The following is a 23,507-nucleotide window of genomic DNA, read 5'->3' as shown; positions in this document are numbered from 1 at the left end:
CATTATTATTTATTATTTTATTGCACATACAGTCATGGCCAAAAGTTTTGAGAATGACACAACTATTAATTTTCACAAAGTCTGCTGTTTCAGTTTTTATAATGGCAATTTGCATATACTCCAGAATGTTATGAGGAGTGATCAGCTCAACTGCAATTAATTGCAAAGTCCCTCTTTGCCTTGAAAATGAACTTTATCACCAAAAACACATTTCCACTGCATTTCAGCCCTGCCACAAGAGGACCAGCTAACATCATTTCAATGACACACAGGTGTCACACACATTAACACAGGTGTGGGTGTTGATGAGGACAAGGCTGGCGATCAATCTGTCATGATTGAGTGACTGGACACTTTAAAAGGAAGATGGTGCATGACACCATTGTTCCTCATCTGTTAGCCATGGTTACCTGCAAGGAAACACGTGCAGCCATCATTGCATTGCACAAAAAGGGCCTAACAGGGAAGTTTATAGCAGCGAGTAAGATTGCACCTCAGTCAACCGTCTATCCAATTATCAAGAACTTCAAGGAGAGAGGTTCAATTGTTGCCAAACAGGCTCCAGGGCGCCCAAGAAAGTCCAGCAAGCGCCAGGACCGTCTCCTGAAGGTGTTACAGCTGCGGGATCGGGCCACCACCAGTGCAGAGCTTGCTCAGGAATGGCAGCAGGCAGGTGTGAGTGCATCTGCACGCACAGTGAGGCGAAGACTTTTGGAGGAAGGCCTGGTGTCATGGAGGGCAGCAAAGAAGCCACTTCTCTCCAGTAAAAACATCAGGGACAGACTGATATTCTGCAGAAGGTACAGGGACTGGACTGCTGAGGACTGGGGTAAAGTCATTTTCTCTGATGAATCCCCTTTCTGATTGTTTGGGGCATCTGGAGGAAGGCTTGTTCGGAGAAGACGAGGTGAGCGCTACCATCAGTCCTGTCTCTTGCCAACAGTGAAGCATCCTGAGACCATTCATGTGTGGGGTTGCTTTTCGGTCAAGGGAGTGGGCTCTCTCACAATCTTGCCTAAAAACACAGCCATGAATAAAGAATGGTACCAGAACGTCCTCCGAGAGCAACTTCTCCCAACCATCCAAGGGCAGTTTGGTGATGAAGAATGCCTTTTCCAGCATGATGGAGCACCTTGCCATAAAGCAAAAGTCATAACAAAATGGCTTGGGGAACTAAACATTAAGATTTTGGGCCCTTGGCCAGGAAACTCCCCAGATCTAAATCCCATTGAGAACTTGTGGTCAATCCTCAAGAGGCTGGTGGACAATCAAAAACCCACAAATTCTGACAAACTCCAAGCATTGATTATGCAAGAATGGACTGCCATCAGTCAGGATTTGGTCCAGAAGTTGATTGACAGCATGCCAGGGAGAATTGCAGAGGTCTTGAAAAAGAAGGGTCAACACTGCAAATATTGACTTATTGCATGAATTCTGTGTAATTCTCAATAAAAGCTTTTGATACTTATGAAATGCTTCTAATTGTATTTCATTATACCATAGAAACATCTGACAAAAACACCTAAAAACCCTGAAGCAGCAGACTTTGTGAAAATGTAATATTTGTGTCATTCTCAGAACTTTTGGCCATGACTGTATAAGAGAACAAAAGAAAACATTTTTGTTCAATAAAACGAGCCAAGATATAACATGTAAATTCAATATTAAAACTAACCACTAACATATAATGTGCAGGAGGAGCCAAAAAACCCAAACAGGCTTGTTGAGTGGCCCTCCTAAAGAAAACAATCAACACAAAGACAAAGCATCAATGTAGAACAGAATATCTACATACAAATAAAAACAAAACAAAAAAGATTAATAAGAGGGATTCATATTTAAAACAATGATGAAAAGAGAAGAAGGGAGAGAGAAAAAAACAAAAAAAACAGAATATTTATTTATAAGTTAGGAAAGTAGGGAGAGTATGTGTTTGTAAATATGCGTTAAAATTCATATCATGTTGTATTACTTAACTCACCTTATAGAATGTGTATGGTTTGTTTCTTGAATGAGTTGGAATTTGTGTTACTTGTTATATGACCAGGTACACTGTTCCAAAAGTGAGGGCCTCTGTATCTGATGGAACACTGAGAAAAGGTCGTCCTAAAGAAAGCTGGATGGAGTTTATTTGCAGACCTTGTTTGTTAAAGATGGATCTGAGAGTGAAACTGAAATAAATCCTGAAAGCTTACTGGGAGTAAGTTGTGGATGTATTGAAAGACAAAAATGTGAATTTGTAGACGGTGAAGATCAAAGATGGGGAGGATTTGTAATGATTGAAAAATGGGAGTAGAACTACTGAACCTGTTGGAAAATGTGATCAAAATGTTTCTGCAGAGACCAAATACCATTCAGGTCACTTTTAAAGGTGCTAGCCCAAACAATGTTGCAGTAAGATATAAGGGTAAATCTTAGTGTAATTCAAATTAAGAAGGATTTTTCTGGGTAACAACTGTCTGATTCTTCTGATTACTCCAATATCCCTTCCATTTTTACTGGTGATGTGATCTATGTGAATTTTTGCTTTAAAATGGAAATCAAATGTTGACATTCCTGTTGGATTCTGGCTCTCTGAAATCAATACATGTGTTCCACTAGAGAAAATAACTCACTGCCTGAGAAATAGGATTGAAACATTTTATAAGATATGGCAACCCTATCTGGACTACATGGAAAACCTTCCATCTCACATGATGGACTGTGCCATTGTATAACAAAAGTGTATTGAGAATGTCTTGAGTATCACCTTTGAGGTGAAGATTCATTTTCGTCTCGTCTATTTTTGTAACTTTTTTCTGTTTTTATATTTATATTTTTGTTATTTTAGAACTAGCTATTGTCTGTATTTATTCTGTAATATTAATTTCTTTCAGGCAGTAGGTTTCCTTCTTTTCTTTTTTCTGTTTATATGTTTAAATCTGAAAAGCAAGATAAAATATTTTTAAAAAAGAGGCCTGTTTAAATTGTGTGTTGCATTAATAATGCACATTAAACAGAAGCTCTGACATGCAAACCTTCATTTAGATGTGACCAGTTTTAGAATCTATTATATTCCACTTTTGAAGCTTCTCTTTGTTTACATTAGTCACGTGGTATTTAAAATACATTTAAAGCTGGGGTTGGTAATCAGATTTAGATCCACTTTTTGTTATACTGGTTAAAATGATCTTTATGTCCTGATGGTAATCAATACATAATGTGTTCTTAAAAAAGAGCGAAGAAAAGCTGCTATCTACAGCCGGAGTAAACCTGGGAAAACACCAACCAATCAGCCTTTTTTGGGACCCAAAATTTTAAACCATTCAAATCCCATCCTGCTGTTCTGCCCGCCTCCTGCGCGTACATTTCCCCGGCGTTCACTCCGAGTCTCCGTCTCCTGCGTCTGCTTCCCCTGACTCTACTGACTGCCCCTCTCGCTTGACCTCGGGCCTGTCCCCTCTGACCCGATGAGGTGCTTTGCTCAGGACTGTAGTCCGGATCAGAGTCTAAAAAGCTCTCACCACGGGGGCTCTGACAAGCAGAAGAATGAATGACTGAATGAATGAATGAATTTAACCATCAACACTGTAGGAATTAAGAACATCTACACTGAACAGGTTTAACAAACAGTAGAGTTGTTACAGTATTATATATGTGTTATAACCTTTCTCCTGATATCATGTCACCAGTACAACTGGATAATGCATGAATGGCAGTTGTGAGTACTAACAGCAGCCATGTTTGTTTGTGTTTTTAACTTTCACTATGAGAATGTTTTGGTGAGGACCGGTTTTGAATCAGTCACCATTATATGGTCGCAAGTCAGTGGCGCTCGTGCATGTGAGCGGGGGGGGGGGCGTCGTTTTGGAGGAGCTCCGAGGGGAGGGGGGAGGGGTTAGACAGAGTCCTGAAGACATGCTACATTCAAATTCATGCTAGTTTTCCGAGACTGCCAACCCTAGCTTTAACTAAAGATGTTGAACAGGTGTAAAGTAGCTGTGTATGCCAGCTGTCTTTCATAGAAGCTACTCTTCTTATAACAGATTATAATCATTAAAACACTCTCATTGCATCAGGTAATGGTTGCACACAACAACAAGATCTGTTATTACAAACAAGTTTTCCTCTTTTAAACTTTGTCTCGTAGCTCAAAACCTGCCCGTTGTTTGCTCTCCTCTCACACCTACCTTCGACTTTATGCAATCTTGTACTGTACAAACTGTCATGAGTCGATGTTTAGTTTTAGTTTTGTTCTGTATAAGTTATTCTGTATCTCCTCGTGTGTTTAGTGATCCATGTCTCTTGTTGTACTTTCTTGTGTTTCTTAGTTTTGTCTTGTGTTCTCTGTTTTAGTTTGTAGTTCTGAATCCCTGGGTTTCCAGTTTAGTATTACCTCCTGTCCTTGTGTGTTTCCCTCCTCTTTGATGAACCTGATTAGTTTCACCTGTGTCCTGTGTTCACACCTGTGTTAATCACTCTGTGTATTTAGTTCCTCTGCTAAACTCAACTCAACTTTATTTATACAGCACATTACATACATATAAACATGCAGTCCAAAGTGCTTCACAAAATAACAGAGACAGAAAACAGCAGCAATGGTAAAATTATAAAAGGCATGTTTAAAAATAAAATAAAATCAATACAGTACAATTAATAGAAATAAGTAAGAGTGGAAGGAAAAGTTAAAAATAAGGTAGAGTTAACAAGATCAGATGAATACAATAAATTAAATAAATAATTGAATAAGATAAATACATGATAAAACAATGATTGAAATAATTAACTCCAGGGATAAAAATGAATTACTCCAAATTAAAAGCTAGATTAAAAAGGTAAGTCTTAAGTTTACTTTTAACTCTGTTCTTCCTGTCCTGTGTTGGATCATTGCACGTCTTTCTTTGGATAGTGTTTCAGTCTATCTTGTGTTTCCTTATCTCAGTGTTTCTAGTGTTTTCTTTTTAATTCAGTTTAATGGACATTGAAGTAAGTTGGTTTTTAACTTTTGTTCTTTTATTATTAAATCTGTATTTTCTGCACATGGGTCCTGTGCATTCTTTCCTTGTTGTATAATAATAATGTATAATAAACAAATAAATAAACACCAACTGTGGAGGGCACTGAAATTTTAATGTTTTTTTGGAATAAGTGAAGCTAATGAATACACATGAAAATAAGCAGCCTGCATAGATAGATAATTCAAACGTGCACTATGCTAGTAGATCTAGATATATTATATTTTTTTCTTTATTTTCATTTATTGTATTCATTACTTTAAAGACATATTTTAGCAATTCATTTTATACTGACATTTACTTTTATTATTATTATTCCAATTATTATTATTGTTTTTTTCCTTATTTTTCTGACTATTATTACTCTTAATTTCGTTATTAATTACCTATTTATTTTATTTGGTATATTATTCATGTATTTATTTATGTATTTAGTTTTAACCAACTTGATGTATTATATTTGACTCATGCCCATTTATTAATACCTTTACTAGAAGTGCATTAACACAATCTGTATCAATGAATATGTATGCATTTATTGATGTCTTTATTTGGAACCTGTAAATAAAAATAAACAGTAAAAAGTAGCAAGAAAAGATAAGTGAACAAATTCCACCTGTGAGCGTTGAAACGTTTCTATCTACATCTGTAAAAAGGAAGAAGTCTAAACTTTGTTCGCTGGTTGTTAGCGTCAATAACTTGAATTAATTCAAACAAAACAAATGTTCACATTTCATCTTTGTCTTTGTGCATGCTTTCTGATACATCGAACAGTGTCTGAAGAAGGCGGAGCTTCCTCTAAAGATCACCTGATGTTCCTCTTTTCTTTTCTTCATTCATTCAGATCCTTGAATCGAGCGCAGGAATCACCTGGGCTTACTCTTCTCACAGAGCAAGGGTCTCTCTGACATCTTAGCAGCTATTTCAGGGACAGGCTTTAGCCGCTAAGCTGCTGCTAAACCAGGCTTCACAGAGGAACAGGAATCTATCTGCATCTCTGTTTCACTGCCCAACCTGTGAAAAGCCTCCTCTCACCTTGCAGCACAACATGTAATGATATAATGGAGGATGCAAATTACTGTCCCCTGCACAGTCCCTTTTATCTATGCATCTCTTTTTTGCTGTTTCTTTACAAATGTTTGTGTTTGTGTAACTTAACTTCCCCTCCCAACAGTAACCCCAGCTGTATCAAAGTTGACCCTGATCATATTTTATTAATGTTTGCAGATGATTCAAACGTAACAAAAAACACCTGGGAAGCAAAGTTGGGAGAAGGGTTCCTCTGCATGTCAAGAGACTTATTCTTATTTCAAGTTCTGGATGCAGTGTTCCTTGGCATACCTTGAGGGAGGGTTAAATTAGCTTGGATTCTTATGTAACAACTTTAGCCTCTCCAGGACCTCACAAAGTCCCTGATATAGCAGCTATGGCCCAAATACAGAACCTGTACTGGTTAGAAGTCTAACACCTCCCCCTTTCACTGCTGCATTGCTTAATTAATTTACAACAATGAAAATGTGTAAAGTAAAGCAGCAGTGTTTATAAAGAGATGATGCAAAACTTTTTATTGAAGTCTTTTTGTGTTGCAGTGTTAGAAATGTGTCTTTTTTCTCATGCATATAGAAACAGACATGAACATATGGCAAAAGGTGATCTTTCAACACCTCTGCACAGAACTTTTGACTAAGCCTGCTCATGCTCTCAGAGGGTAAAGGAGCTTTGGAGGGGTCCTGACAGGCGGAGGAACAGACTGACTGTAAGCCACTGAGATCAACATTTTGCCTTCAAGGGAAAGTTAGCGACCCACTCCATTAAGTATGCTCCTGTTTAATTGGATGAGAGCAGTGGGAGGTGAGAAACAATGGGTAGGTCTGGTTGGATTTAATCCCAGCTGGGTTACGTAGCTCACTCTCCCATCAGTCTCCCCCTTTATGACACTTTGTGTCCGTTTAATTGTTGTACTCAAAAAACATCTCCTCCTTCTTCTTCCAAGGGAATGAGATTATTTGTCATAATCCCCTTGTTTTCACTTTTATAACACTCTCCTGTCCAATCATCTCTCTGCTCCACTTAGACACACTGGCACCTGCTGGGGGTTGTGCTATGTCACAGTACAGTCACATCTTTTTAACTCACCATCAGGTAGCTACTTAAGCTTACAGTCCTCGAGGCCTCTCTTGACTTTTGTGTGCAAATGCAACAAACACACCGACACACTGCTCAATGCAAACTTCATCTGAGGTGTCGACCTGAGTGCACAGAGAGTTTGCTTCCTTTGGGGGAAATATGCAGAGGACCATTCATCTTTTAGCTGTCACTGCCAATCTAAGCCTCGTGTCTAATACTGAATGAGAGCCACATCAGCATGTGACTGCAGGTCCTTGCGCCATGATGCAAGTGACGGCTGCAGGATTGTCTCTGTGGAGCAGCTGTAGCACCAAAAGCCAATTACAGACATGAGCAAGATGAGCACGATGACGTCATCCCAAACAACTGGCTGTTTATGAACGAAACATGACGTACACACTTAAAGCTTCCTGATGCAGTTCTTTTTAAAACGGATAAAAGTTATGAATGATATGAAGGAGGGTGCAAAAATAATAAAGACATCATATCAGGCCAGATGTTAAAATGTTCAGAGGTTTAAATGCAAACGCAGAGAAACTGTGCAGAGGAGCCTGTGATGCAAGTGAAGACATGCAAAGTTAATTTATAATCCTCCCCTCCTCAAAAGATTTGACACCTTGAGTTAAATTCTCTAAAACATACAGATATGCAGCATCCCCTCTGCTGCTGCATTACATCACAGTGCAATAAGGATACTTTTCAAGGGCTTTAAGAACAACCCTACGATCTGATGGCACCGCAAGAGTCCACCACATCAACCTGTAAGCTCCTTGTGTAAGACCCATTTGCTCACGTGTTGGGATGGGGAGAAATAATGCATATCTATGAGGGAGGGGACAAGGTGAGGGGGGGCTGTCGAGAAAGGAAGTGCAATGGACGGAGATAGACAGCTCTGATCCTTGTTCTTGGACACAGAGAGAGAATAGACAAGGAGGGGAAAGGTGGACAGGACGACACATTGAAGGAAGGAAGGAGGCGGTGTGAAAGGGGGAGGGAGGAACCTTGAGAAGGAGGGAGGAGTCCTCGGTCCTCTGCTCCTGTCCTGATGTCTTGGAGTTCCACTTTGTCTGAGGGAGGAAAATCTCACTGAGGATTTACCGTTGGGACCTTTAGCCTTCTGGACCCTCGTCTGTTGGTATTCAATTTACTGGAATATTCACTCAGAGACTCTGGACCCGCCGCCTACCAGAGTCCTTCCTGCTGAACAGAAGATTTCACAGTGTGGTATGAGGACAAAATGACCTTATATGTGGGCTTTTTGTGTAGCCGTGGTGTGTCTGTGTGGTATCTTCCTCGTAGAGTCCTGCTCGATTTTGGTGTGTGTTTGTTTTGTACAAGAGAGTCGATTCTTACATTTTAAAAGAGAACTGTTTACAACACATTTCTTTATTTGATGTGTGCTGTTTGATCACCTATTGCAGAGGGATTATTGAGGATTTGTGAGATGATGTTACACAACTTATATTAGTGAAGTTTTTGAGCTCTGCATTCATCAATAATGCAAATCTTTTATTTTACCTTGTTGGTCAAATTCACTAACACTTTGGTTAGAGTCTACTTTTTGACTTTGTGCAGTGGCATCAGTGAGCAGGGCCTGAGGCTAATCTAAGTATATCTTCTCAGGGATTAAATAGCTTCCTAATGAGCTTTCACTAATGTCCTAGCTTCACTTAAAGGAGAGATGTCACTGCAGGTTCTTGGTACAATGTCAAGAAGGCTACAGCAGTTTGACTGATTGATATTTATAGATTGCATGAATATGTAGGAGTCTGTGTTGCAACACATTGACACTGACTGAATTACTATTTAGATTAGTAAACTAATATTAGGAAGATAACCAACAAGGAATGCTATTTAATCTGAACCTCATGGAATAAGAAAGAAAAAAACATTGAAACTTGATTAAAGATGAGTCATTAAACAATAGATCAACACCCCTCAATTAAAAAGCTTCAAATACATCTGCAAGTGGTTCAGAAGATTTGACTTATGTGAGTAATTAATGTTGTAAAGTCTCTTTCAAGGTTTTATAATAATGCAGACACTTTCTTCTGTTTTTATTTTAACATGTCAGGAAAAAAAAAATCAGTTTTGTGCATTGTCACACGTCTAATGTTCTACAATAACTATATTTTCTTTTGACATGCCAGAAAATCTGTTTAGAAAACATAAGCAAATTCAAATTCTTGAGTGATTTTGAAGCATCTTTAAATTGTGCTTTAATCAATAAGTTATATTTGTGCAGCACCCAAAACCAAAGATATATCCAGACACTTTAAAAAAGAGCAGGTCTAGACTGTACTCTTTGTTATATTACTTCCAGGAACCCAGCGTTAATCCAGCATGAACCAACCTTAGGCAACATTAGGTAACAGTAAGAGGAAGAACATCCTGTATAAAGGCAGAAACCCTGAGCAGGACCAGACTATCTTCAGGACTTAGCTGTTGAATATTTCCTGCATCTATATGTTTACCCCCCTTACATTAAAACTTGTGTTGTTTTTGTCCCCGTGTCTTGCAGAGAGCATTATGAGGGAGCCTTTGAATGGGCTGGATCCTGGAATCAGACTGGGGGGCTTCCATTGTGTTTAGATTGGGGAACAGCATGCAAACAAATCGGTGAACCGACGCGGCCTGTCAAACCCCCGCCCTCGTAGCCACCAGATCCATCAACCCGGCTTAGGGGGGGATTCATCCACTCTGCCTAACAACCTGCGCCAAACACCATGGATTTCATGCCACCCATAAGAAGTCGAGGCATGATGGCTCCCTCCAGCTCTGAACCTCTTCTGGGCCGTCACAGTAGCTGCTCAAGGCATCACTACCAGGGCATCAGAAGAAAAATGCGGCCCGGACGGATCCTGGGCTTCGTCATCAGCTTGGTGGTGGTCTGCACAGTCTGCTCTTGGAGTGCCTTGTCACTGGTCACAACGATGGCCAGGGATCTGGAATCAGCTGATGAGGGCTCAGCAGAGGCAGCAGTGCCCCAAAGAACACTTCTACAGCACCATAACCTTTCAATCGCAACACAGGACACACCGATAGCCATGAAATCATCTGAAGAAGAGATGAACCACGGGGACTACCCAACGGACTTATTCAGCGTGGATGACAGACGCCAGGGATTCGTGGTGCTTCATATGTTTGGCATGTTGTACATGTTCATAGCCTTAGCTATTGTCTGTGATGAGTTCTTTGTCCCCGCACTCACGGTCATCACAGAGAAGCTGGAGATCTCGGATGATGTAGCAGGAGCCACCTTCATGGCAGCAGGTGGCTCAGCCCCAGAACTCTTTACCTCTGTCATAGGAGTCTTCGTCTCCCACAGTAATGTAGGTATTGGTACCATTGTGGGTTCTGCTGTCTTCAACATTTTGTTTGTGATTGGGATGTGCGCCCTGTTCTCCAAAGAGGTGCTGAACCTCACCTGGTGGCCTCTGTTCAGAGACGTCTCCTTCTATATCATTGGCTTGCTCATGCTCATCTATTTCTTTTTGGATAATGAGATTTCAATCGGAGAGAGTATCAGCCTGCTGTCATGCTACACCTGCTACGTGACTTTCATGAAGTTTAACGCCAAGGTAGAACTTGTCATCAAGAGGCTTCTGGGAGGAAACCAGGTGGACGAGCTGGAGACTGCACCAAGGGTGAGCCTGATTTTGTCCATCCGTCCATCTTTTCCTCCAGATATCTGTCAATCAGTCCATCCATTTGTCCTCCACCCATCAAACAATCCATCCATCTAATTATCCATTAGTCTGCCCATCCATCCATCCATCCATCATCCATCCATCCATCCATCCATCCATCCATCCATCATCCATCATCCATCATCCATCATCCATCATCCATCCATCCATCCATCCATCCATCCATCCATCCATCCATCCATCTATCCATCCATCCATCCATCCATCCATCCATCCATCCATCACCCATCATCCATCCATCCATCCATCCATCCATCCATCCATCCATCCATCCATCCATCCATCCATCCATCCATCACCCATCATCCATCCATCCATCCATCCATCCATCCATCCATCCATCCATCCATCCATCCATCCATCCATCCATGATGGACACACGACCCCATGTTCCTCTTCAAAGTCATCCATTCAGAAGTTTCTAACTATCGCACTAACTTTGTTTGAAGGTCAAACTGCGAGCTGGTCAGACCTGCTTTGACCATTTTATTATTGGCACCAGTTTTAGATTGGATAGCTGCTGCACTGTGTCTTTGCTAAAATCCGGGCAGTGAGTATTTGTATAACACACTGATCTTAGAGTGAACCTGTACTGACAGCAGCATGGTCCCTGTTCATAGGTTCTGTTATAAGGGTGTTATAAAAGAGGCAGATAAGGTGTTATAACAGAGTGCTGAGCAGACAGAGCTCTGTCAAGCGGCCAAACCCTGCTGAATTCTCCTCTGGAGGGATATAAAGATTTGTCTTAATTTGCCACCTGTGTCGCTTGGACAGTGCCAGACACAGAGAGAGACGGTGGCCTCTTGGTGCTGACTAAGTCAAGGGAAGGGCCTTGTCTTTGGTCCCTGCTGTTAGTCACCAAATCCAGACCAGAATTTGGCAAGCATCACAACATGTCAGCAGGACTGGTCTGTCTTTGTTTCATCCAGTTCAGATGTAATTTCCTCCAAACAGACAGAGAACTGCCAAATTGATAGTTATCGAAACACTCACATAGTTTCAGTTCTTTAATTCAATGCAACAAGTCTGTAGTTATGCTGATGATAAAAATTCTTACTGTTGGAAGTTATGAAAGGGTTTGTGAAGGCTACCCATAAACTACACCCAGAATACACAACAAATCTGGTCCAAGAGTCTCTGTAACACCTCCTCAACCTCCTCGTTAGTGCCCCTTGTCTTTGCTCTGACATTGGGGAAAGTGCCCTCTTGACTCTGGAGGATCTTTGTAACTCTGAGTGTTGTTAGTCCTCTAATTTAGCTGATTGCGATGGTTATGCACTCTAATATTGATCACACAGATCGTCTTATTCTCTCTATGTTAGCATTACACATTGAAAGGTTTTCACTGATCTAGGAATTGCTAAAACTCAAAGCATCGTCAAAGAGCTGCTGCATTGTTTCTCTGAAAGGCACTTACACAGTTGCACAAGGAGGATGTTGACCTGATGGCAACACACTCGCCAATCACCTCGCAATCCCAGAACCAATCTCTTCCCGTCACTGGAGAAAAGAGGCTGAGAAAGGGTTATTTTGAGATTAGCTTGGAGGACTCATTGTGCTACTCTTGCTGTGTTAATAAATAGCCACATGCAGACTGATGCTGTATAAGATCACATGATTGAACAGCTCACAAGGTTGAACACTCACAATCACATACGCACAAAGAAGCTACGATATTTCTTCACACTTGTCCCTCTGTCTGTTTTCATGTTCTGTGTGTGCAGTTGGAGTCAGATCTGTTGCTCTCTGATGTTGTAATCTCGTACGGCTCTCAGGTGACAACCGCTAAAACTGCTGTAGGCTGATCTTAGAGCAGCTTGTCAGTAGCCTAGAGTGACATCACCCATCACCAGGTCTTCAGGGGCGTATACAGTGCTTTTCTCGTAACAATAATTACATCTGATACACTTCTGTTTTTCATTTAATGACACACGCACAGAGTCTTCACATGCAGTGGTATCTATCATCTCACTGTTTTCATGATTGAGACTCAGGCCAGTGGAGGTTGTCACGTTTTAGGTAACAGATGAGCTTATTATCACCACTCTTAGATATGGTTGTATCTGCTTCAGAGCTCCTCCCCTGAAGGGCTTAGGTAATGTGAATAAGACAAAACAAAGCTTGCATTCATTAAGCAAAATAAGGTACAGCACTTTACTTTTGTTTGGCATCAAAGTCATGAAAATACAGAGAAATCTGTGATTTGAAATCTCACTTTGTCTTTGTATATTTGCTCGTTTACCAATTAGCATAATTCTTTATGACATTTTTCCTTATTCTCAGTCCAATAAGAACTGTAAATCACGTTTTTTTTAGATTGACTTTAGTCCCTCCCCTCATATAATCTTAACCGTGCTCTTTTCTAAGGTTCATGTCCTTGTCATGCCCATAAACTGAATATCTGGGTGCTGAACATTTCAGTGTTGTGTTGTTTTAGAATCTCTGCTGACATACTTGCCCTTCTGGAAATCAGCTGTATATCAGGCCGCCTCATCTCAACCCAAGAAAAGCTTTTCTCTTTCTACCATCCAGCACTTGATGTCCAACCGTCTTGCCCTCATGTGTCGGTAGCTGCCAAATAATCCCTCGGGTTAATGCTTCCCAATCCCATTAGAGCCGCTAATAATAGTCAGATGCTCCCTGGGGGAGCAGGAATCAGCAGATCACAGAGAGAAAAAGACTGATTGCTCCTTCCTCAGCCGGCAGTCATGCTCGTGACATGGCACTGCTTTTATTTTGTGCATTATTGAAGGTGTTTTTGAGTGTTTGCATTTGATGCTTAAAGCAAGTATATTAGAGGAGAAAGACACAAGATCTGTTGGTTTGGTCGCCGAAGGCACTAAAGACGACAATCCTCTCTGATCCCCTTATCAACTGCTTACCTGCAGTGACGACAGCAAACATACCGCCAAGCACTCTGTCACCCAGTCTCTGGAGAACTCTTACAAAATGTCTAAATTCTCCTTGAAGTCATTAATATCAGACCAGAATCAGAAAGCAGGGATGTTGTGAATCTGCAACAACCTTGTGAATTACTGAACCAACATTGTGTCACAATCTCGTTGCTTGGCTATTAATTATATTTATACTGTTCATTAGTGTATTTTATATTCATAAACCAAAGTGCATGTGTCTTTAGAGTGTATCTATCACATGCATTACAGTGGAAATGTTAGTTTTCTGACATAGTGATAATAATCTTGTGATGATTCTGGGGTCAGGTCAAAGCTCATATGATTAACTTCAAGGTTGCAGCTGTTGGCCTTAGCCGAGAGTCTTTATTTATAGCATCAAGTCACTCCGATTATGATCACAATATGCTGTCTTAAAAAACATACACAGTTGATCCTGTACGTGGTCCTCTGAGGAGTAAAGTTGGGGTATTTGCAGACAGATGAGACAGAGACAGGGCGATGTTAGACATCATGATGCCCTGTGAAGGTTGCTGAAGGACTTCACACGCAGGCTTGAAAATTACCAGTCTAAAAGTGGTGATCTCTGCTGATTAATCCTGGCTAAGTCCCACAGCTCGGAGAATCAGGTGGACACTGCAAACGGACAGAGAGAGAGAGAGAGAGAGAGAGAGAGAGAGAGAGAGAGAGAGAGAGAGAGAGAGAGAGAGAGAGAGAGAGAGAGAGAGAGGTGGTGTGATTGTGCCTCAGTGGTGATTATTATTGGGATGATGAGAAAGTTTGGTGTAAATAAAGGATTTTAGGGATTTGGAAGTTTCTCAGTGTCTTTGGATGAGAGACTTCTGAGTTGGACGAGATGCTCAGATAAAAAGTGGCACACATCATATTCAAACATCTTGGTATCACAGCATGAATAAGCCACCTTTTATCTACAAGATCAACATGATTCACATTTTTTTTTCTGCTTATTTATTTTCATAATTTGGACGATTGCCATCTGAGTTTTCTGGAGAGTTTTTACTCTTTACCCTGGAAATGATTTTGCGGTCATGTTGTAAATTATTCTCAAGAATTTACAGATTTTAATTTTTTTTATTGCAAGACAAGTCCAGTGATGAGCTGTTTCTTTTTTTAACGTAAACTCAGACAGGTTTTCAGAGAATCTTGAGCTCATTAAGACGATGTTAACTCTTAACAGAATTAAGAAATGTGATTTCCTGTGAGTGACAAGAACATCTAATTCACTAAAACTGCAAACAAGCATTCAAAATAGGACTCAGACTGTAATTAAATGTGACAACATGTGACAACACAAGGGATTATTTGTATGCAGCTTCACCTCTTTGCTTTCATCTTCAGTTTTTAGATGTAAATAGATATTTCTAATGACATTGCCAAAATCTTTTTCCTCTATTGTTTTTATGAAGTTGCATAAAGCAAAGAAAGATTAACTGCAGTCAGTGAATGTCTGGCTACCTGAGCAGTTACAGCTTAGTGATGGTGTATTTATAGATTCATGTGCAGCAGGGTGGATTTCAGGATGTTCATATAGTATAAATAACTAAACTGGCTGTCACTGATCTGAGGTTGATTTGTTCTGATTGGTGAAAGGATGCAGCTCCAGCAGAGGACTGAGAGAACCTCACACATATGGCAGAGCGGAGATGAGAGCTGAGTGAAATAAGGGCAAAGATTAGTCGTGTTTCGCTAAGTTACGGATGTCATGCAACCACGGACATGTTCAAAAACAGCCATGTCTGAGCGCACTGTGGAAAAAGGCTCAGGTCTTCAGCTTACAAACACCTGAGATAAAGAGTTTTAAAGGGTTTCATAAGTGTCTGAAGCTGAAGGTGTTGTTTCTCCGATTGGGTAATGTGGTGATGAAACTTTATCAGAATCATCAGAAGTGAGTTTTTCACACGCAGGTGAATCTCTTGAATCCAGTCTCAGTCACAGCAGAAGGTTAAAGGTGTCTTTTGTGGGGCCATGTGAGCACTAACCAACATGAACTAATGCCAAGCTGGCTACGAGAGGCCATGCTGCTCAGCCATCACATGGATGCTGCAGGTTGCACAGGTGACCCCTGAGTCTCTGTAACTCCTTCATTCAACAAAGTTCATTTAAGTTCAGTTTACTGACAAAGAAATACGTTTTTAAAAGCTACAGAAAATGTCATCATCTTCTTCACAGGTGGGGAAGTCATCTTTGGGTTCAATTATATATTGTGTCCAGACTGATTTTAGTGACACTGTCATATCAGATGAATAAATAAACAGGCATATCTGAAGTTTACTCGACTCATTCATGGAAGTGAGACCCCTTCATAAATAAAAACAAGCAGCCTAGCTTTACCCTTGCTGTGGTTGACACAACAGCAGCAACAGGTGTCTTGTCAGATGCATGCTAAAGAGATTATCTGCTCAAACTCTGAGGCCTCCATCATGAAAACGTGTCAACAACAAACCCTTCACCTCTCTTCTGGAGAAATTTGCACTCCAAGAAAAAGATAGCAGCTCTCGTCTACATATATAACCTCACTTTTTCAATAACAATTCAGCTTTATCCATCAAACACAAGTCTGTCACTTTGTTTACTGCTGTGTGTCTCATACTGTGGCTGTACTTTGACTATGCACTATATGTAGAATCACTGTGAGATGTGAAGCCAAAATACGGCCTCCATGCTGGTGCACCTATACAGCATGGGCAGAAGCAACCTGGCTGGTGGACTGATGTCACACCTTTCTGCTGACCAAAACACGCGTTTACCTTACAGATAAAACATCATAGACTGCTGAGGTGTGTTCAGTCCAAAGCAGAACAGATTCATGTGTTGATCTGAAGCAGACATTTAAGGTTATGGGAAGTTCAGTGACTCTTGTGTAAGTGTCCTCCTTTACGAATTCGGCAGGAGCCTGCAGAGCTGTAAATCAACCCTGTTTCAAAATCAAATAACTTATACTACATAAATCAGCATGATAAGAGTTAACTATAATGACAGGAACCATGTTTGAGAAACATGCTTATGACGTGTATATTGATTTTAAAGTTTGACCCATGTTCCATGTGTTAACATGAGGGAGGCGGGGCTTACAGGGTGACTTCACAGCCAGAGAACACTTCTGGTAGCCATTTTAATTTACCATCTATAGCCTCAACTGATTCTTGTATCCCCATGCAGGGTCTGATATAAATGTAATCACACCGTAGACTGGGTGAATACTCGATTCTGATTGGCTGCCGGGCTTCTGACGCAACTGAGTCTGTGTCTTTAATTGGAAACTGTGGCTAACATTTGATTTAAGGAATAAGAGAATCCAGTTCATCTTTAAACCTTTTACTAATCTGTGACAGTCGTGATAACAAGGATGCTTTCTCTGGAGAAAGACACACATAGAGGTGCAGAGGGAAAAAGCTTTTGTTACTTGCAACACTTCCTGTAGTCCTTATATACACCAGAGTATGGCGTTTGTAACACATTGTGCAAGGAGTACACTGCTCCTCTGAGCCATTTGTTCTTTAAACTCTTGATTTGGGAAAGTCAATGTGGGAACAATAGCGCATATGGTTAGTTAGCTAGTTGTGTTGTTAGTATACCTTTAAATTGTAGGAACAAGCAGCAAGATCTGGTCTTAAAATATGAAGCCAATGTAGAAGAGTTAAAAAACTGCAGGTCATTAAATGTCCACTTACGCCACATACACACCCATTCAAAGAAGCTGATATTTACAGCAGAAATAAACATGTTTACAGCCTGGTTCAAGAAACTATTTTGGTGAGAACAGCTCATTTCTCTATCAGCACACGCTGTACAGGCAGTGAAATATTAAGGTCACAAGTTAATTAGGGGCGTGGCGGACTTCACTGACAGGTGTGCATGCTGTAGCTGTAGCGAGGAGGCTAAAGGCTCGCCTCAACTCCAACTCTTAGCCTCTTTCTTGGGCGATCCAAGTCAGCATTTCCAATATGGCGACCCCCGTCAATAGACTTCTAAAACTCTGCTCCAAGAACAAATGGGTGACGTCACTGAGACTACGTCCATGCTTGAAACAGTCTACGGCTGCAGACTAGGAATTATCTTCTGTCACCAAGTAGCCGAGTCGTTTCACTTACCTGAGCAGTTAACAACATTTCTGTTGAATAAGAACCTTATGAGATGGGAATGAGTTGTCCAGGTATTAGTCAAATCCTCAGGTGTTAACAAGGAAACTTTGGACAGAGGCAACCGTCCAATGCCCGGCCTTCACGACGTACATAAACCCCTGAAGATGGAAACTTAGTTGAGCATTTCCTGGTACTTACAGGATATTAGTCCCTCTCTCGACACTCTATAACACTTTGAAGTTTTAGAAATATCACTGAGCTGCTATTAATGTGAATCTTTGCAAGATAGTAAGATTAAGGTAAATGTATTTGGAGGTATGATGATAAATATAAAGAAGTTATGTAGAAGTTTTTTTCTTTTTTTGACTTCATGCAGGATTTTACCTCAGCCTGTTTAACAGTCATGACATCTCAGAAACCTTAGCCTTAAATCAGAGGTGATTGGATGGCAAAATGTCACTAGTTTAGGATGACTAGTGATAAAACAAGAGTTTCATTTTACATGCAATCATACAAGAGACATGTCAAGAGGTGTTTTATTTACCACCAAATTACAAAAGTTCTTCTATCAAAGAGCATTTCAATACCAGATAAATAAAGGGTACCAAAGTTCACTCTTGTTGCAATATTTTTGCACAGAGTTTGATCTGATTTATGTCACCCTAACACTCAAAGCAGCGTCCTCACTGTGGTTTAGGGACGCTCTATGTTGGCAGTGTATTGGGAGATTAAAGCTAAGGAAAATGTTATATCAGCTGTACAGAAGCATTTTAAAGTGTAGGAAATAGACTAAGATTAATGCTAGAATATAATGTTATTTGTTTTGGTTTGTCTATTTCTAAAACAAGTAGACTATGAAAAAGGACACAATTAGTTAAAGAATATCAGCATGTTGGATAAATTGTGCATCCCTACTGCGGTTGTGTTTCTGTGGAGCATTATGGGAATCCTACAGAGTGCTCACACTCTTTACCCTGATGTCAACAACTCTTACCAGTTTGCATTGCACAAACGTCATGAATGAAGTCTCATCTGTTCTCTTAAACATCTCTAAACACTCAATCCCTCCCCTCTGTATCCACACAAACCACCACACCACGTCCTCCTGCCTCAGTCGGCGGACACTGTGTGGTTTTTTTGGGATCGTGTAACTCAGTGTGCTGACACTTCTGTGCTGTATATGTCCTCTGAGGAAATGGCTGGGTTTGAGATTAGTTAGTCTTTCCTGTGTGTGTGTAGGATCCTAATCTTAATGTTGGAACAAAATCAAAAAAGCCTCCCGGGGAGGAGAGGCTGAGGAAACAGTGAAGGAGCACACACACAGCAAAGACACCGTGTATATGTGTGATATCTTCAGCGCTGTACGTTTCTAAAAAAGAAGAGTAAAGACTTTCATCATGGGTGATGAGGGGGTTAAATCCAGATTTTGATCTCACTTATCAGGCTGTCAGTATTCTGATAAAAGTAAGCTTCTTATATTTGATGGAGAAAACAAACAATTGCATATTTATTTAGTTTTTAGAATTTGTTTTCTGGTCATCAGGACGCAAAAAAAGGAACTTAAACAATAAAGAGAAATGAAAACTTTTTGGAACTTCACTGACTGAAAATAAAAACACTGTAAAATAAAGTAGCGAGTACTGCAGGCCTTATTCTGTTAGATTGCATATGGTACATGTGTTTGTGTTGCTGTGTCCTCGCTGCAGATGATTAGTGAATACTGTTTATTTGTAATATTTGTTCTTTCTCTGTGTCTTTTCTCAGGTAAATGCTCCTGAGGGTGATGAGAACAAGCTGACGGTGAGTTCGTTTCATGAATTTGTTATCATTTTAAAGAAAAAGGCATGATCAGATTCATATTCCTCATGTATTTAAAGATATATATAAGAGGTTTTTCTGCACATTCCTCAGTTGTCAGTGTTTTAGGAGTGTTTGCATTCATAAAAATGTTGCATGAAGTCTAGTGTGTGATAGGTATGGATGCATCTTTATGACATGTACTCATATTAACATGTTGTGTGAACTGTGTTTCTCCAGGCCAAACCCAGGTTACAAAGGGAAGGGAGCTGTGCCTCTCTTCACAACTCACTGATGAGAAACAGTATCTTCCAGCTCATGATACACACCCTCGACCCCCTCAGTGATGAAGGTATAGGTAAAGGAAAAACTAAAATACTCTCTTACAACATTCAAAAAGATACCACAAGTCTTCATGAGTACAACTTCCAGGATCTTTACTGGAACCAGAGGAGTCCAAAGAGAGAGTTTTATTCAATAAAATACTTTGTGGTCTATCTTTTTCTTTCAAATTCAGTTTTTAGTTTCACAAATAGCTCTTCACTGTTAGGAGGGTAATTGTGCACGTTTGATTTCTTTGTTACAGGACGTTTCAAAGAGAAGGCATCAATCCTTCACAAAATGGCCAAGCAGAAGTGTAAAGATGAGGCCGCCAATGCCAATGGTGTGGGTGAGTGACGTGGACATGTTGGGACTGAGTTAGAAATGAGTCTGTTTGTGCTGTTTGATGAGATGTCAGATAATGACCCGAGAGATAAGTCATGTGGAAGTCCAGCAACTGATAAGTGAAGCTGTCAAACTGTTCATGAAGTCAGTCAAGTTTTGTTATTGTTTACTTTTGGATGTTTTATGCATTCAATGTTATTTATTGATTATGTCTGAATCAGCAGATTGAAATGTGATCAGCCAGTTTCTCAGATCAGATTTCAATCTGGTTTGTCACTAAGTTTTATCGATTCTCTGAGAGAAGTCACAAAAGGACTTCCACATGCTTGTCTGTCAGTGTCATCGTGTTAGGGTGCGTCGTTAACCCTGCTCTGTTTCCCAACATAGGAGCCCTCTCGCAGACACAACCTCCAAGAGGACATTGTACTAAGTTTCAGCCTTCTTTTAAAGTCACAAGATCAAAATATTTCATATTCATTCTGTTCTTTAAAAAAAACAAACCCTTAGTTTTACTCACCGTCTCTCTCTCTCTCCTTCCTGTCTTTCCTCCAGCTGATAAAAACATCCCTAACAGTTCAAACGTCGCCGTGGAAGTCACGCCGCCCATGAACGGTGTTGTTGCAGGAGACGGGGTACGTCCTCTTCTTCAATGTGCTGCACAAACAACATAATCAGATGGTGTGTGTGTTTTTGTTAATGTAAAGTGACTCCTCCTCAGGATGGTGATGAAGAGGAGGATGAAGACCAGCCTCTGAGCCTCGCCTGGCCTGACACCATCAGGAAACAAATAACCTACCTCGTGATTCTGCCCATCGTCTTCCCGCTGTGGCTGTCACTGCCCGACGTCAGGAGAGAGGTGAGAACTCACGCTTAGACATGGAAACACACTCAAGGTGAAAAGGGTCATTAATGCATGAGGATATGTATGAGTGGGGCAACTGTTAAAGCTTGTCCTGCACTTACAGTCCTCGACACAGATCAACTCCTGGCCTCTTCTGCTGCATGTCATCCCCTCTCTCTTCTCCCAAACATTTCTTGCCTTCCTTCAAATTAAAGAAAAAAGTACCCAACAAGAACTCTGAGAAAAATATTTACAAACAGAACTAGCATATTTTTTTTAATCTTAAATTAATAACACATATTCCTATACTTACCACGAGTGTGTGTGTTCAACATAAACTTATATATGCATATGAATGCAGAATCTACATCCTAATCCGTCTCCTGCTTCTAGTTCCTGTAGAATTGTACCGTCTCCATCCTGCAGGTTTTACTTTTTGCAAGAAATCGTCCACTTAAAGAGAAAAAAGTTGAATACTGTGGCTGCAATGCAATCCTAAAAACACATTAGCATTCTATGAAATTATATAGACAGACATCTGCATTACAGTGTCGCTATCAACCTGGTTCTCAAGGCTGTTGGTGGGCTGTTAACAGTGACCAGCACACTGAAAATGAAGGAGAGGCTTTAATATTCTTTACCGCTTACCTGGAACGCGCTAGCTAAATCAGAAACCATGCTTACTTGGCCACTGCTGTCAAAAAGAATATTTCGTTGGCCTTCAGATCACAGATGGTGAAACCTTATTTTAATTTTAAGTGTGAAGCATAGCGTGCTGATGGTTAGCATTGCCTTCAAGTGATCTATATTTGTGTACTTCTGTGTTTCAGACCTCAGCAAAGTTCTTCCCCATCACGTTCCTTGGCGCCATTGGTTGGATTGCTTTCTTCTCCTACCTGATGGTGTGGTGGGCTCACCAGGTACCTCCCACATGAATACACACAACCAAACAAACTAACAAAAACATGCATGCTATCTCTTTGCTCTGTTGCCTGTTCTATTTCTGAGACCTTTCTTATGAGAGTTCAGCAGTCAGGGTGTCGAATGTGTGACCACCGCAGCTAATCCCCACTAATCTGCCCTGATCCACAGCCAGATCAACCTGCAGAGCTCTATTTTAGCTGTGCAAATAAAGCATGAGGTCATTTGTGCAAGGTTATTGGGGAGGGGCACCTTCTGTCTTAAGACCCATAGGTGCAGAGCGATGTGCGTAGGTGCTTTAAAACGTCTTTAAGATCCCAGTAGAGAATCTTTGTCTTTATAAATCAAGTTGGCATCTGCAAAGCAGCTGTGAACACTCTTATTTCACTGATGCATGATCAATGACCTGTAATAAACATAAATATATATTTGTCCCAATGCAGAAACTGGTCTGTAAAGCATTTAGGGAAACACATGGCAGCAGAGGTGTAGGAAAATGTCTGGGTTGCTTGGCAGAAGTCCAGCTCTAATCAAGCTGCAAGCTAATGTCATTGGCTGAGTCAAATGAAGACTTGAATCAACCAAAGAATAACAACACTGTGTTGCTTATTTCATTTTAATATTCTTTGCAGCTTGTAGAGATGTTGTAGAAAAAGCAATATCACACCCTTGGCCGTGCTGCTGTACTAAATATTGACACGGCTGTGATTATTCTCGACTACTGGCCAGCAGCCTCATGCCAATAACAGAATCACAGCTGAGTCAAAATTCAGGATAAGAGCACATTCCTGTCATATATGTGTTTCATGTTTCATTGTCTGCAAAACTAACTGGATCAACACTATTCTATGTCAGCAGTATACCAACAGGAGTGATCAGATCGATGCCCAATGATCTGCACAGCTGCAAAATTAACTTCTTCTTCCTTCCAGGTTGGAGAAACTTTCTATATCACAGAGGAGATCATGGGTCTAACCATCCTAGCAGCCGGCACCTCCATCCCTGACCTGATCACCAGTGTGATCGTGGCTCGAAAAGGCCTCGGTGACATGGCCGTGTCCAGCTCGGTGGGCTCCAACATCTTTGACATCACAGTTGGGTGAGTCTGGTGTAATGTCCGTGCTCAGAGATATAAAGTGTTTGATAATAAAGCTCAGAGATAACCTGACCCCTTATCTATCTGCAGGCTGCCGTTCCCCTGGCTGGTCTACAACATCCTCAATGACTTCAAGCCCGTCCAGGTGAGCAGCAACGGTCTGTTCTGCGCCATTGTCCTCCTTTTCCTCATGCTCCTCTTCGTCATCATTTCCATCGCTGCATGCAAGTGGAGGATGAGCAAGTTTCTGGGTCTCTTCATGTTCCTGCTGTACTTCGTCTTCCTCGTGATCAGCGTCATGCTGGAGGATAAAATCATTGTCTGCCCCGTCACCGTCTGA

At 40.8% G+C, this 23,507-nt stretch overlaps 1 protein-coding gene across 1 annotated transcript; it reads left to right on the top strand.

The window, feature by feature from the left end:
• The first annotated feature begins 9,847 nt into the window (after positions 1-9,847).
• On the top strand, positions 9,848-23,507 carry slc24a2 (solute carrier family 24 member 2). Its single transcript, XM_034688492.1, has 10 exons — positions 9,848-10,768; positions 19,611-19,646; positions 19,884-19,995; positions 20,230-20,313; positions 20,697-20,732; positions 20,862-20,941; positions 21,028-21,165; positions 21,981-22,070; positions 23,004-23,170; positions 23,258-23,507. The coding sequence occupies exons 1-10, from the start codon at positions 9,848-9,850 to the stop codon at positions 23,505-23,507; spliced, it is 1,914 nt and encodes a 637-aa protein (XP_034544383.1).

The sequence above is a fragment of the Notolabrus celidotus genome, chromosome 7 (genome assembly GCF_009762535.1).
Source record: "Notolabrus celidotus isolate fNotCel1 chromosome 7, fNotCel1.pri, whole genome shotgun sequence".
Classification (NCBI taxonomy): domain Eukaryota; kingdom Metazoa; phylum Chordata; class Actinopteri; order Labriformes; family Labridae; genus Notolabrus; species Notolabrus celidotus.
This window is presented reverse-complemented; position numbering and strand designations above follow the sequence as displayed.

Excerpts from the sequence above, each read along its gene's own strand:
- slc24a2 (XM_034688492.1), top strand. The coding sequence starts at position 9,848 with ATGGATTTCATGCCACCCATAAGAAGTCGAGGCATGATGGCTCCCTCC. Across the intron at positions 20,733-20,861 it reads ACAACCTCCAAGAGGACATT|CTGATAAAAACATCCCTAAC; the intron begins GTACTAAGTTTC and ends TCTTTCCTCCAG. Across the intron at positions 20,942-21,027 it reads GTGTTGTTGCAGGAGACGGG|GATGGTGATGAAGAGGAGGA; the intron begins GTACGTCCTCTT and ends ACTCCTCCTCAG.